This window comes from Cryptomeria japonica, chromosome 2 (genome assembly GCF_030272615.1).
Source record: "Cryptomeria japonica chromosome 2, Sugi_1.0, whole genome shotgun sequence".
Classification (NCBI taxonomy): Eukaryota; Viridiplantae; Streptophyta; class Pinopsida; order Cupressales; family Cupressaceae; genus Cryptomeria; species Cryptomeria japonica.
The window spans coordinates 161748033-161764958 of record NC_081406.1 but is presented as its reverse complement, the minus strand read 5'-3'; the positions used below and the strand labels follow the sequence as shown (position 1 = coordinate 161764958).

Sequence of the window (16926 nt, the reverse complement as noted above, 5' to 3'; positions counted from 1 at the left end):
TAGCTATATCATTATCTATATATATCATCAAAGATGCAACGATAAAATCCTATTTAAATTGAGCAAGGAAAGAAGTCATGACGATATCATAAACGATGACAATATCATCTATTCCCGATCGAGAATCAGTGGAAGGAGTCATTAGCAATATGAAGAAATTCATTGAGTGTGTTATGAATAGAATCTTAGAAAATTTAATACTATGTTTCTTTTGTTATTCATCGTCTTCTAGCCACAATGGGTTGTCATCTATGCACTTATTGTGGTTGGACAGTTGTTTTTTTCCCTTACATTATTGTTTTATTTCCTTAGTGATAATGCAATTGCAATGATTGTCTAATCTAAGTTTGATATGAGTTAAACATGTAATTTAGGTGATCTGAATCATTTGGGTGACTGTGAATTGGTAGATGAACTTGATGGAACATTTTATTTGATCTTTAATTCTCACAGTGATTTTGATTTTTTTCATGTAACGATTGTCTTATTTTTATGCTTGCTTACCCCTGAATTAAATTTCAATAAATGTTGTGAGACCATGTAAATTAATTAATGGGGATGGTTAGAAATATCAATAGTAACACTCAAATGGAGGCAAAAGAGCCCTGTTGGATTTTGTTTGGTGAACAATTCAAAAACCCATTACTGACTTTACTTTTTCAAACTAAAACTCTAATGGTGAAATTCTTAATCAAATAATTTTGGAGTTGTAGAAAATCCAAATGATATAGTTATAAGATGATGACTTTAATGTTGCGCTATGCTTGCAAGAGCTATATATTGTTGAACAACTGAAATGTCTATATTCTTAGATTAAGATATTATCTCATCTTGATTGTTAAAAAATTTGCTCCAAATTCATTACAATAAAAATCTTTATTATTATTTATGAATATTATATACTTTCAAATTTGATATCTCTTGATGTATTTTACATAGATTTTTTTAAATATAGATATACTAATTATAAGAAATAAATATCAATTATAAATATACATATTACCACATCATTGATAATAGTAAACTATTTGAAAAGGGATATCCAAATTCCTCTAAAACTAGATTTTATCCAATTGCATTGACTAATCTACCCGTAACAAAGCATTATGGGAAGCCTTAAGTAGCTTGACGCCCACGCTAGATTATTTGATCTTATCTACCCTTAACAAAGCATTATGGTAAAAGCCTTAAGTAGCTTGACGGCCACGCTAGATTATTTGATCTTATCTAGTGTTATGGAGAGAAGAAGTTTCCTACCTTGCTCGGTTTAGACCGCCCTTTACTGTTGCGTTATAATTAAGGAATCTTCGAAGACGATAAATGTATTCGTTAAAAGAATCTTTGAAAATTAGACATTTAAACGAAAGAAAAACAGTACCCATCATTGAAACTCAAATAAACATTCCAAGAGATTTTTCATAAACCTTTGAAAGAATAAAGTATATCAAACTGAGATACAAAGAATTCAATTGAATCAAGCGAAAGCATTTCTTTAAGTCCATCTGATAAAACATTTATTCAGTATCAAAATGGCCCTCAAATGGTTGTCTCTGGTTTTCATGGTCATGCAATGCATTATGATAGCAACAGCAGCAACAACTCCCGGGAATATTTCAATCAATGATATGAAGCAAAATCTTACAGTATCACAAACAATTCTTGATTCTGATGATGATGCTGCCACTGTTTTCAATGTAGAAAAATATGGCGCAGTAGGGGATGGAAGGCATAATTCTACCGAGGTAACTCACCATTTTTGTTTTCTTATTCTTAATTAATAGCAATGTGGAAGATTTAATGGATACCATGAATTTTCCTACACAAACCTTTTTTTTTCAATTATTAAATTCAACTATCAAATGTCCTATTTTATTATGCCCTGTTTTAATCAAGAGCTCTTTATGTTAATAAAGTATGGCTATTTCAGTATTATTATCGTCTTCATTGTTAAACTTTCATAGATCAGTTAGGATTCAAATCTAGAATCTTAAATTTTATGGCCCAGTTAGAATTTGATTCTAGAATCTTTCATTTGCTGCTGGAATACTCTAACACTGAGCTACTGCCCCTATAGAACTAGCCCATCTTTGGTTCGCATGTAGCTTATTTCCAATACCTTTAAACCATTTTAGTAGAATGCTTGGGGCTCCTAGCCTGACTCAAATGTCATATTAAGCTTATATGGATCAGTTAGGACTCAAATCTAGAACCTCCCATTTGTTGCTGAACTGATCTGAACTATTGAACTCTATAAGACCAACCCATCTTTGATTAGGATGTGACTTATTTCCAACATCCATATAAATTTAATTAAATTTTACACAATATTTTTCAATTATGTGACAGTTAAATTGTTTTGTTTGTCTGCCTGTAAAATAAGAATGTAAACATTCCTCCAATGAAATGGGATGGTAATCTTTTTTTATTCTGCCTCTCCTGGGCTAATGATGATATCAGAGGAAGGGAAAGGAAACGGAGTTGTAAATTAATTTTAATAGAGGTAGAAAACAATGCTCTATACCGTGAAAAAGTCCACTGAGAAGTTTGCAGTACGCATTGAAGTTTTCTCCACGATCATCCATGAAAACTCTGCAGCAATTCAGTGTCCCTTAGTCGCACAATTTTATATCTGTTTTTCCAAATGAATTAAGAGATCTCAGCAGGCTTGATTCTATAGACGATGCCCAAAATCCAGGAGCTGCTTAATTTTCAATTGTTATGCTTTTTAAAAAAAAGAGGGGCAAGCAATTAAGGGCAGAGACCTGGGTTGTGCATCAGCAGAACTTCCTGTAACAAATCTCCCATGAACCCATACAAAGGGCATGAAAGTTTATTGTTTTATTTGTTTGTATGAACAAGATTTTATGCTGCAGTACCATGAGTGGGAAATTGTACAAATATGATAGAAGTCTGTAGAATAAGATTTAAATGCTTTTCATCCTTTCTCTGTTATACTGGGCTTTGATTTAAGCTTCCTATGATTGCTGCCTGTTTCTTGTTTGAAGCCGTTGGATATATAGAGCAGGCGGTTATGGTTATGGAAAAACTAGTTGAGCAAATTGTGTTGATTTGGGCAAATCAAGTATAAAAATGGATATTTTGAAATGGTGTGGATATGAGAGTATAGCTGGAGTAATTGGAGATATAAGGTGATTATATGTGTTCAAGGTCTAACACTAATTTGTTTGGTTCATAGTGTTGAGTATTTTGTTGTAAGTCGTTTATACAGTCTGCATTATAGGATCCATTTTATGTGAAGATGACATTTTATTATTTTAGGTTAAGATTAATAATTTAGGAAGTTTGTTGACTAAAGTTTGAACTCTATCAAGATAACAAATTTAGTTCAAACAAATTTAAGACCCGCCATAGTAATAGGATTTTTTTATAGAAGCTTCGAATCAGCCAACATATATTCTCATCAAATACTTGGCCGACAGAAGTTTAAACAATTCAAAATAATACATAATTTTATGATAAACCCTTCAAATTAAAGAAGGATGCAATGTCTTAATCATGAAAATTAGTACATATAAATTTTGTAAAATATTTTTCAATTATATCAGAGTTAAACTAGTTTTCCCCTGTATCGCTCTGTTTTTTGTTTACCTTACTATAGGGATCACGGATCAAGATAATTCTTGGCTGATTTCTCATCACCCAGCCAGTCCTTTTGTTTTGGAATGTGAGTATTAATATATATGAATAGTGGCAACTGTTAAGCAGAGTTATTTTAGTAGTTAGTAAAAAAAAATAACTCTGTTTTTGTCAACAGAAAAAAGAGTTGAAAGTTTTCATGAACTTAAATTCAATATAAATATTGTTTGAAGTTTCTGGATTTGATTGTGTGAGCAATTTTTTAACATCAATATTTCAGATCACACTCCGTGATCTATCATCAGAATGCAAGAGAGTTCATTTATATGCAGATTTTAAAATAATAAGAACAAATTGATTGCCAACTAATTTATGTTATGTAAAAATTGTGTTGACAGGCATTTGTAAGAGCATGGAATGCAGCATGTAAAAAGTTATCAGCCACTTTGTTAGTGCCAGTTGGCAAGAAATTTCTTGTAAACGACTTGTTTTTTGAGGGGCCATGCGAACCTGGCTTCATTTTTAAGGTCAATAACTTGAAGAGAAATGCTTATTTTACTTGTAGTCAGACTGATTAATTAATCAATTAATTGATTGATTAATTAAGTAAATCATTTTTTTTTGCATGTGTGTGTAGGTAGATGGGATCATAGCTGCACTCGAAAATCCAACAAGTGGGAAGAATACAGATATATTGTTGCAATTCGCTAAACCTGAAAGTTTTACTCTGATGGGCATAGGTATAATTGATGGGAAGGATGTAAAGGGGTGGGCTGAGCAATCTACTTTGGTTAATGAACAAGTAAGAGCCAAACTTTACTGAAGTAAGAGAATTTATTAATAGAAATTTTTGTATCATATTTTGTGTCTTTTTTCAAAAAAGGATAAAATTTTATTAAACACTATGAGAATTACAAAGCAAGAAGGACATACAGTCTAGTAAAAACAAAGAATTACACATTTCTATCTTCCAAAACTAACTGTTCCAACATGTAAGAAAAAGCCATAGTCAAATGACGTCTATCTACAATATTCCAGCCCTCCATTCGATCAGAAGCCTATTTGGCCAGACAGTCTGCAACTGTATTTCACTCCTTAGGAATAAGAGAAAAGATAACATGTGGATCAGGATAAGTCTTTGTAGTCTTCATTTTGTTGGGCAGTCTGCCCTCTTTTGATGTATTTCTCTCTTTGCTTTGAATAAATTTTTACCCCTCTTTATTGTCAAAGACCCACTCAATCGTCTGTTGAATAACTATAACTAAATGCCAATTAATATCATCCATCCGCTGCTCATTCAACAAGTTCGCCACCACTTGTGAATCAGATTCACAAATAATCCTTTTCCAACCAAGACCACAACCTCTCTTCATATCATACAAAATAGGGAGAGCCTCCATATAATTATTTGTATAGCTATTATGCTTAATACTCCGTGTCTTAATTTAAAAATTTGTTCTTCAATTTTCTTGAAAATTTTTGTGTTTTGAGTGATACTGTTTTCTTTTCCCTACATATTATGATTTGTATGTGTTAGATAATTATGACAAGGATTTGCAGGTCATGAAAGTTCGAAAACGTAATGGCATAGGTTGTCAATGCTTTAGCTTGAGTCTAATGAAAAGGCGCCCCTTTTAAGGCAATCAACATTTACTGTTTAATGTTTAATGTTTTCTCTTTTGATTGCAGAGAAAGCAGGTGGAACGTCGCCTACTTCCCACAGCTCCTTGTCACAAAGGAGGCGGTCCAAAACATAATTAATCAGTACATTTTCTCACTACACGTAGCTTTGTGCGATTCCTGGGGAATTCATACAACAATTAAACCTTGTTTTTGAGAAAGTTGTATCTTTTTGTTAGTATGGAACCGTAGCCTAGATCTAAAAGGAAGTCCTACAGGTCAAATTATGCGCTTGCAGCAGTCTACTTCAATTTTTTTCCCACTAAGGGATTTTTCTACTTGGTTGCCAAAATTGGATATCTAATCATTGCAAGTGCTCTCCAAAGACATGTTTTATATTCTATGTTCAAAACTTTATGTTTCATATTATATTTTCCAGTTGTTGGTTGTAATTCATAAGTCGCTCCTTGTGACAGATTTACATTGATGTTGTATTGAAGTAAAAGTAATCTTGGAAGTGTCTATTAAAATAGAGTATTGCTCTTAAAAGAGGTTGCTTTCAGAAATAAGCATGACGATTCGACTATTTCTTAAGCATTATGTGATTTTTATAGACATATTGTTATGATTTATTGCTATTTTTTATATAAGGAACATTTTTAGCACGAGATTGGGGCTTTTTACTATTATGTATCAATTTTTTATTAGGATCTTTGTAAATAAAAGTGATTGGGAAAATATTAGGACAAAGCATTCCTTTCTGAATATAGCAATTTTTACTAGAAAATAATTAATTATTTTTTAGGATAAAAAATATTATGTTGGGGGTTTGTACAATTTGTTTTTGGAAAAAAACTTAGTATGTTTTTTGAATCGGCATTTTGTATTGCACTTAGAAATCCATTATCATGAAGAGGAAAAGTCAATTCAAAAAGCATACACAGTTTTTTTTCAGAAACAAATCTTGCACATACTACATAGATTGTGGAAAACTCATGCCTACTAATGTTGGGGGTCTACAAATATCCACAAGACTTGTCATTACTAACTAAGTTAGACCCCCTATGAAGAGTATACGCTCTAATACAAAGACTCAAACAACATTTATTTAGAGCCTTGATCTTCTACATACCCTAATTATCAATATATATATATATATATACCTGTTCTAAGTAGCCTTTAATTATTTGTAATATGTGATACATTGGTAAGTAGTTAGATGAGAGAAGTTAGCCAAATGATACCTCAAACATGGGATAATGGGCTATGAGAATGATCTATCCTCTAAAGACAATGCTCTAAAATAATATTCTAACACTATTTGATGTTGTTTATTCCACTAGTTGGCTTCACAAAGTTGAGAAATACTTTAGCTTGCATGATATATGTACTCTTTGGAAGATCTACATCACGCATTTTAATTTGGAGTGTGATTCCATGAAAATTTAAGAATAGATAGGAAATATTAATAGTGATACAACAAGATAATAGAATTTTCGAAAGGTCTCTTAAATTGTGCTATCCCTAGTTTTCATAATGATTCCACTAGTGCATTAACCAAACTACACCAAACAAAATTTATCAACAAGTGCCAAAGTTGTTTGAACATCTATGCAACTAGACTATAGCACTTATCCATTTTCTACTACTTAATTAGTGGATTGAAATATGATATTTGTTTGAAGTAATTATGTTCCATAAAAATGATATGATGGTTCTCGTTAGAATGAGTAGATTGTCTAAAAATATTATTTGTTGTTTCATTACTAGAAACCTCCACAATTAAAAAAATCCACCTCCTTCAACTACCTACCACTTCCCACGTGAAACCCATCATGTGCTTAAGTGATTTTGAGATGCAAACCTACTATAATAAAGTGTTATACTAGAACAACAAGGAGAATGATTTGCTAGGTTACAAATTTGTTAAATAGAAGTTGAATTTATTTTGTAGAAGCAACGCCTCTCTTGGATAAATTTGAAGAATAAGATGACACCCCCTCACTAATATGATCTTATACTTGAACCCACATGATGCACCATCACTTGATATTTCCATACATTCATATGATGAATAGAGAACTTGCTTATAATAAAGTGGCCATGAAATCCATAGCTCTAATGGTGATTTTGGTCTCATAATTCATTGTAATAGTAGAAGTAGAGACTCAATATAATCAATTTTTTCAAATAGTGATACCAATGAATATCTTATAGTGATGCCAATGCCTCTACTGAAAATTTGATTTTTAATGGGACATCAAGTTTATTTCATATGTGATATTTTAATTAATAAGATTCAAGCAAATTAATTTACCAATTCACTATCTAAATGAAATGGGGTTCACTAACATGCCAAAAGTTACCTTCATCACCATATTTGTCATCATGAACAATAAACCCCCAAAAACAGAAAATATTGAAAAGATCACGACAAAGACTCCCTGGTCTCCTAAACAGGACCCAAGCAAACGTTTTTTTTTTTATCGATACCAAGCAAACTTTTGTTTTTTTATTATGTGATTTTATCTTTTCAGAGTCTCATAGAATTTTCAATTTGAAGCTTTACAATTACCTCTAAGACTTCAGTTCCCAAAAAATGTTTCCAAAATCTTAACTTTGGATAGAACAAATAAATCTCACTTCATAATGTTCCATAGACAATATACTAAAAAAAAATCCCTATTTGTTCACTTGGCTTGATAAAACCTTAATTTAAATATTTACAAAACCATTTATAGTGGATTTCTCTTATAAAGAAATTTACTTACATATCTAATTGATCAATGATAACACTGAAAGTATGGCTAGATGAGTAATCAGACAGAATGATTTTTTATGAGTTTGATAGTCTAATAAAAATACGAAGCTTGTGAACACACCAATTCTAACAAGAACCTTCACAAAATAATTTAAATTTAAAAAAAAATTATTTCAATAAAAACAAAAAGAAAGTAAAACTGTTATGGCTCGGTCGTTGGAGCAGATAACCTGCAGCAGTCACAGATGATAACTTTGTAATGAATGCCTCAAGAAAAACTTCAAGAGGAGTGAATTCTTGTTTACCTGTAATATATTCAGCGATGACCTTTGTATGGAGAGGCTTCCTTTTTATAACAGTAGCACTAGATCATTTTCTTTCCGGGGTAGCTTGTCGACTTATAAGCCTTTTTTATATTCCATTGTTCACTATAAATAAAGCAAAGCAGAACAAGTAAATCAGATTTTGTTCTTTTTCTTTGTCCTTATGCCTTATTCCTTGGCTTTACTATGCTTGCTTCTTACGCTTTAGGAGATGACTGAGAAAATTGCATTACGTCAATTTTCCAGATTTTGTTTGCGTCCACCAATCGAATATTTATTTGCCGTTGCGGTCCCTCAAACGTGTAAAGTGAATGTGGGTTGCTCTCTGCTGTAAAAGTCCATTAAGAATTGACGAGACCTGACCAAAATAATATACTTTATATTAAAGTAAATATTCCATGGGACATTATTATTAGTCAGTGTGGACCATCTCAATGCCAAAAGACAAGGTAAGATTCCACCTATCTCAAAGTAAAGGAGATTCGTCACCACTATATACTTTTGTCTACATAGCATATAAGATGTAAATTTTTAATTTTTAATTTATTAATAATTATGTCAAAGGTACACCCTGTAAATTTAATTTTAATGTTCTTTTGTTGAATGCAATTTTAAGTATTGTATATGATCCCTATTAATACACAAGAGTTTTTCAGTGTGATTTTAAAGATTTGATACGAAATATTTATCACTAATTTGAATCTACTATTATCTGTTAAGTGTTTTTTTTTTTCCCATAATTTGATTAGTTTGGACAAATTTACTAGATTTAAAGGTCCATATTTGAAGATATATCTTTAAACATACATTCTTGCTTGAGGCAATCTTATATTTATTAATTTATGTATTGATTTTGCAAGAAAGGACATTTTGTATGCTATTAATTACACACATTAATTCTTAGAATGTAATAAAACACTACACATCAACGATCACTCTTTACAATTAAGTACACCTAGTATATTCAAATCAATTTCATTAGTTTCGATTTAAGTGCCACGACCATAATCAAGTAACTCATTAAGGAGGCTTACAATACATACAACTAGTTTCCCACTAAACCAATATCGGAAATTTTTTAATTTAAGAAAGTTTACTTATTTGTCAAAGAATGGAAACACAAACCTATGTGTTATTTACAATTTAATTTTTCTAACTGCACCATGTTGGGTTAGAAATGCATTCTTATGAGTTGACGCATAGCAATTTTTAACTACCTAGTACTCCTTCTATATGCACATGTACATACATTTAGGTATTAAAATATATCATACTTATAACATCAACAATACACATTTTCTCTCAATGTATCTATAAGTTATATGGTAGATCTATACATCAAAGAACTCATTCAAACTTGCAACTATATCAATGATTATTTAATACTAATGTATCAAGTTGTGTATAGTTTCATCTCTGTCTTTAACACATACTAACCTATTCAATGTTATACCCCTAATTAATTGCATTTTAAGTTCATAGGCATTAATGCTTATACCATGAGGATGATTCTTAACACTCTAAAATATGGAGTGAAAATCATCACATCATTATGTGTAGATTCAAATGCAACAATTAATTTATGTGAGATGGCAATTATTAAATACAATAACCTTTTCACTACACACTCTAATTTTGCTTCATAATAAATATATCCAAATTAGTACTAGCTAAACATTCTCATGAGCTTAAGAATTCATTGGAAATATTCAAAGAAATTGCATTCATATTGAGTGGCAAACTTAGTTATAGTGGACTATTACTACAAAACAATCTACTTTATCTAGCATCTAGTGAACTGTATAGGTTTAGTGTTTTAACCATGGTCTAGTAATAATAATGTAATAACTACCTCTTGGCTACTACTTATTAGGTTTTATCCATAGTGATTATTAAATTAACCAAGCATCTTCCATCTAATTTAGAAGTTCCAAGTTCTTAATTTTCCATCAATACTAGGGTGGCAACTCTATTTCACAATTCATAAAATAACATTAAATATGGTAAGCTCTAGATATTAGGGTTATCCCTAAACCCTGGCAGATTCATTCATAATGCTTCTAGCTACATATCTCTTTTGGGAATTAAGTGTTCCATAATTTGTATACGAATAACAAAGAGAATTCATCTTTTCTTATTATATGTGATCTTTGATTTTGATTTCAAACCATAACTATTCCTTGATATTATACTTAAAAAATAATCCAATTATAATAGAATGATAACCCAAAAATTCTAGCCATGTGTTGATTCTATGCCAATATTAGTGTATTAGGACACACCAAACCACACAAGGACCAAAACATTATAACATCACATGTCCCCAAATTAATGGCTCAATTATACGTTATTTATACAAAATAATTGTAGCTCCTACTTGTTTCACATATAAGTGATTATTCGTTATGCACCTCATAGGTACACATGTGGTTAAATCAAGAATACCACACATATATAAGGTGAGTAACTCATAGCCACATTATAGGTACGCATGATGACTAGTTTAGACATATATCACATATACACAATGTGAATAATCCCAACTTACAACAAATATATGTACTGCCAACAATTCCAACTTACATTATATATACACAACATAATAAATTATACATGCATTGCATATGCATTGTGTGACTAGCTCAAGTACCCAACACATATAAATAATATGAATATATTAACAATTTCACAAGTACACATAGTTATTAGCTAACAAATAGGAAGTAGTTGCAACCTTATTATAATATTTTTTAACTTCTCACATTTCACTAAAGTATAAGCTCATAAGTAGATCTCATTTGGAAAAGCAATGTCAATGCATCTAATACTACACTATGGATCCCAACATTTCTCTCAATAACTTGCACCCATTGCAATGATGGAAAATAAATCACATACTACTTATGATCCTCACTAGATAAGGCCAAGTGTAAAAAAATACATGTAAGGCCATTAATAACTTTTGTAATACCATTAACTCTTTTTAACCCTCTACATCATCATATGTACAACTAGATAGTTTATATAATCAAGAATTATTAAAATTCTTACCATAGATTTAAGGTTAGTGCCTATACTATCAACTATCTAGATTGAAATAATAATCAAAACAACAAAACCATACCTTAGATAGATACAACATAGGCGACATATACATCTCCTCTAACACCCCAATGCTAATACTAAGCCCTTGAGATAAGAAGATATTGGCATCCATCATCTACATGTCACTAGAAAAAGATTATCTAAACCTTGTAAAATTTGGTATAGTTTCCTAGAATCTAACAACTACATGCTACAATAAAAAATAAGATAAACCTGTGGTATGGTCAAATACTTGTTTTTGTTCTAGCACAATCCTTGAATCTTATCATACAATAATTATAAACTTATTTATAAATGGTTCATATATTTTTACAATAACAATGATGAGCTAAGGATAATAATGGCAAGAGTGCAATTATCTTGTGTTTATGATTTCAATAGAGTCCATTGCTCAATCGTAGATGTCATGCTAGAAAGTTATATATAAATATTAGTTCAACACTATGATATAAGAGGGTATAATACAAATTATCTAAAATGCACTATCTAAATGCTTTACACCCTAGTTTAGTAAATTCAATCACATTACCCTAAATGGATAAATTACACTATACAATTATCATAGATCTCTATGTCAATTTATCAAAATACACATACAAAACTATTACCAACTCATAAAGAATCAAGTGTGCTGACTTCATTTATTTGTTATTCATAAACACGCTATTTATTAGATAGGCATCAACTCACGGTATTAATATTGACAATATTGTACTTTACAGTACATAACATTTCATAATTATTAGTCATAACACTTATCATGCATTTAACTACCAAACAATATAACAAAGCATATTCAATAATATTGAAGGGTAATCACCCATAGTTAATAAAATTGGTCATAACGAACACCATCCTAGGCCCAACACAAATTTAGCATAAGTAGAAAATCCATGCAAAATAAGAGATATTTACCTCTTGAGATCACAATAGCTTTTAGATCACAATTGAATATAAATTACCGGGTTTTCATAAATCAGTCATAGCCACATCATAGCTAAATTTATCATGCCTTTTTTTCTTGGAAGAATAGATCTCAATAGGTCTAGAGGCTAACATATGCCATTCCATAATAGTTAATGATCTAGTTCACAAGGTCATAATGTTTGACACATACACTATGGTTATTTTACTACATATAATATTTCACACATTCTTACACATTCAAAAAGTGATATACTATAATAACAATGACTCTATTTAAATTCAACCAATACTTAAAGTAAATTTTCTAGAGCCAAAAACACTAAACCTTAGAGTAGAGAACCTTGATGATGATGGATTACTTTTTATTAACTTAGATTTATATAGTAAGGGCATTTTAATTGGAAGGAGAGGTCATTGCCATTTACTACAAATTTATTTTCAAGCAAAAGTATATTGAAAAATGATCGATAGTCATATTTAGGAACAACTCCAAACCTAGAGCTATTCCCTAAACTTTCCTGGTCAAGGGGACCTCCTTCACCCAAAGATTGTCTACATACTCGCTTCTAGGTGAGAACAAAACCCCATATAATCTCTTCAAAGAAACCATAATAATAGATTCTTATACCCAAAATTTCCTAACCACTATATATAACTTTCAAGAATACTATAGAAGAGACTAAAACAAAACAATGTAACATATTGTCATTTTTGAAAATCCATTTCCAAAGGAAAACCATAGCTCACAAGGTTCCACATTTGCATTTTCTTATACTATTTGAGCTGGAAGAGAGGGATAATTATTTTATTTCTCGATCAGTAACTTAATAATAGATATAAGTTTTCCACAGTTCATATTATAAGAATTGCTTCTAGATTAGCCGTGTATGTTTTTATGATCGACACTTTAAATCAACTCATTGATCCATCATTAAAAAATCACTAATCTTGCAGTAACTTAATGTTCTCTTGAATACTACAACTACTACAGATTAACTGTCATCTACCTATCCAATAACCAGCCTAGATGAATCATTTTTAGGCAGTAAGAGTGAATAGTTAAAACTTGCGTACTAATAGATGAAAGTAAAGCGGAGGAGGAAAGTACTTGGAGATGTTTCTGATGCAGACGATGGGATCATCCCTTCTCATGACAGCTACTCCAGAAAACTCCTTCCCCTCAAAGAAATTCCCTTGCTCATCTGTCTCTGCTTCGTGTGCCTTTTATTTTCCTTTATGGGTGTTCTCCCCCTCACGTACTCTCCCGATTTGTCTCTTTTGCTACTCTATTTCCCCTTCAAATTTCTGCCATCTTTCAGTTGTGTAGCTTCTCTCCCATGTTCAGTCAATAGAACTTCCCAAATAGCAGCTGCCTGTCCTACATCTCTCTTCCCATTTTCTGAATAATCCTCTTGTTGGAAATGATCTCCACAGTAATGGCAAATTTAGTCGATCTCTAATTTCTTATAAGATATGTCGAATTTAGATAGATCAAAACTTAACTAATTAAAATTTGAATCTAGAACCTTTTATTTGCTATAGAATACAATACTCTACCTGCTGAACTGTTGGGCTCTCTTTACCCACTATATTGTCAATCTTGATAAGATTCCTAAGCGGTGGTCCATTTTTGTGAGCTTTGCTTCGAAGAGCGAATCTCGCAGCATACAGATCATAATCACAAGCACCCCCTTTTCTATGGCGAAATTCTTCGCTTCTTTTGCTTTGATAGACTTCCATAGACTTCCGACAAAGATTGGGAAATCTCGCTTTAACACCTCCCAATTGCATTTGTTTGATAGCTTTTAAAAAATCTTTTCAGCATATTGGTTTTTGTGCCACAATGGTGACCCTTACAGAGTATTGTGGCTGCAACTGAACTCCCTTCCCCTGTCATGGCGCCATTACCCTCCATCCCTATTCCCTCGTCTTCTCCTCTTTCCTTTCAATTCCAGCTTTTTCTTTTCAAACTTTCTCTTTTTCTCATGTAGAGCTCTCATGCGGGTCCCCTGATGTGACACAAATCGAACAAAGCTACAACTTATCTACTGACCATTTGTTATATTGTTGACTGACTTGCATCCGTTAAATAATAATTTTGACAATAATGTGCTACCCATTAAAATAAAAGAAGATAATAATGACAATCATGAGCAGGCCATTTGACCATTGACCATTGACATTTAAAAAAGTAAATTTTGAAAAAAAATTAGCTGTAGCTATTTTGCCTCCAAAAAATCTGTTCTATATCAATAATTTTTGTGTTATATTATAGTGGGGAATAGTGGCCGCAACGCTTCTAGTGAGCCTCGCAGTCATTCTTATCTATTCTACAGTTTTTGTGTTCACATAACACGAATAATTATTGCTCATACGATAGCGTGATTTTGGAGTCAGATTAGACACGTTCAAAAAATTTGGAGCATATTTTTAAAGGATAAAGTTATAATATAATTTATTTATTTAAAATAAGTGGATGTAAATAATAATTACATGAACAACTTACATTCAAGTAATAGATTGGGTCTATGAATAGGAATATTTACTTAGATTGGCGGATTTGGTTCTAAAATTGCTAGTGAAGGAATAATGTTGATGATGTATTAGTTTGATTCATTATACATGGAAATTTTATTTTAGTGTAAAAATTATTATTATATTTTTAGAGTAATTCATATTTGAGTGTATTTATTATTTTAATGCTAATACAAGATTGGATCTTTGAGTTTTAATGCTATACAAATATAAGTATGTTATATAAAGTTGTTTCATTCACTATAGATTTAATCACACTTGCAATAGTATATATAACATGTTTAAGTGATTCATCCTTTTTTTTTTTTTTTTCTTTTTTAATTTCATAAAAATGCCTAAACTTCTCATTACGTTTCTCATTTTCCACATTCTCATTAATTGCTTTATGAGTTGACATTAAAATGTTAGCGTTTTTTTTGATAAATTATTTTTCCCTATAATCTATTGAGGCAGGTTCTTATTTGTCTCCAAGAAATCTTATAGAAGATTATCCAAAACGTTACTTTTAATTTTTAATTTAATTTTTTTCATTTTCAACAATTATACAAGTATTTTGATTTTCACTATCTTTTTTGTGTCCAGGAATAGAATTGATCTCCAACATTGGTTTATTATTTACTAACTTCATAAGTTTATTATTTTATTTTTTAATTATTATTTTTATTAATATTTGAATTTGGATAGATTTTGATTTTGTATTTAGTTTATTTTATATAACTTTTTGCTTATATTTAGATATGAATTTCATTTTAATTATTTATTTTGTTTTATGAAATTGCATATAATAATTGAAAGTTATTAGAATTAATTTAGTTTCTAATTATTTATTTTATTGAAATTTTAAATGATTATTGTAAAATAATTATATTTTAAATTTTTATTTAATTTACATAATAAAATAAATTTCAAATCTAAAATCTAAATTAAAAGTTATATAGAAAGAAAGAGAGAAAGAGAAACTAACATTTAATTAGTTGTTTCACGTTAATTATCTATGGATAGTAATGACTCTAGGGAATACCCAAGGTAGAATGTTCAAGGATATGAAAATTCACCTTTGAGAACACTCTCTCTATATAAATTCTTATCTCTAACTATCAATCCCTCTATCTCACCCTCTCTCTTTCTCTCTCCCTCTTTCAATCTCTATTTCTCCTTCTTCCTTTTCCTCTCTCTTCCCATCTCTTCCTCTTTATATATTTATCTCTTCCTCTCTATATAATTATCTCTCCCTTACCTCTATCTCCTTACCATTCCTTTCATCTCTTTCTTTCACACTATATCTAGATCTCTATATCAATCCCTCCTTCTATATTATCTCTCACTCTGCCTTATCCCTCCCTCTTTCTATATCTCTCTACATATCTTCAATCTCCTCCTTGTTTCTCTCTATCCCTCTAACCCTCTCCATCCCTTTCTATCTATTTATATATATCTCCCCCTCTTTATTTTTATCTCCATATTTCTCTCTTACTCACAAACAAACATACACTCTCTATTTCTCCCTCCCCGCCTTTATCTCTATATCTTTGTTTCTCTCACACACAAACCCTCTCTCTCTCTCTCTATATATATATATATATATATATATATCCATTCCTCACTCCCGCTTATGTGTGTGTGTATGTATACATACATACATACATACATACATACATATATATATATATGTGTGTGTGTGTGTGTGTGTGTGTGTGTGTGTGTGTATACATATATGTATGTATATATGTATGTATATATGTATATATGTATATATTTATATATATATGTAAAGCGGAAAATCGAACCCTAGGTGTTTCCCCCAGTCGAAGGAGAAAGGAGGTCACTAGGATTGACGGTTTTCACTTAGGAGGGACATTACATTCAAAAGAGGGGTAAAAACTCACAAGATCCAATCCCACACAATGCAAGATTGAATTTTAGATGAGTTTCAAGGGTTGAGACAGCAAGGATACCCTCTTTTATAAAGAATGTAGATAGAAAGATTGAACTAGGAGTACATGTAAAGTAAGAAAGATTCACTTATAAATGGAGATAGGGATACGGGATGAAGCTGCG

At 30.9% G+C, this 16926-nt stretch overlaps 1 protein-coding gene and 1 long non-coding RNA gene across 2 annotated transcripts; one reads left to right on the top strand and one right to left on the bottom strand.

Moving 5' to 3' along the window:
• The first annotated feature begins 1390 nt into the window (after positions 1 to 1390).
• Positions 1391 to 5599, top strand: LOC131042591 (polygalacturonase-like). The gene is made up of 4 exons (XM_057975903.2): positions 1391 to 1742; positions 3996 to 4124; positions 4235 to 4399; positions 5287 to 5599. Exons 1-4 carry the CDS (start codon positions 1530 to 1532, stop codon positions 5356 to 5358), a joined length of 579 nt encoding a protein of 192 aa, XP_057831886.2. The 5' UTR covers positions 1391 to 1529; the 3' UTR covers positions 5359 to 5599.
• Positions 5600 to 7886: 2287 nt separating this feature from the next.
• On the bottom strand, positions 7887 to 14325 carry LOC131042592 (uncharacterized). The gene is made up of 2 exons (XR_009371506.1): positions 13442 to 14325; positions 7887 to 8659 (listed from the first exon to the last, which is right to left on the bottom strand). It is a non-coding gene; the product is annotated as an uncharacterized LOC131042592 (long non-coding RNA).
• Between the last annotated feature and the right edge of the window lie 2601 nt (positions 14326 to 16926).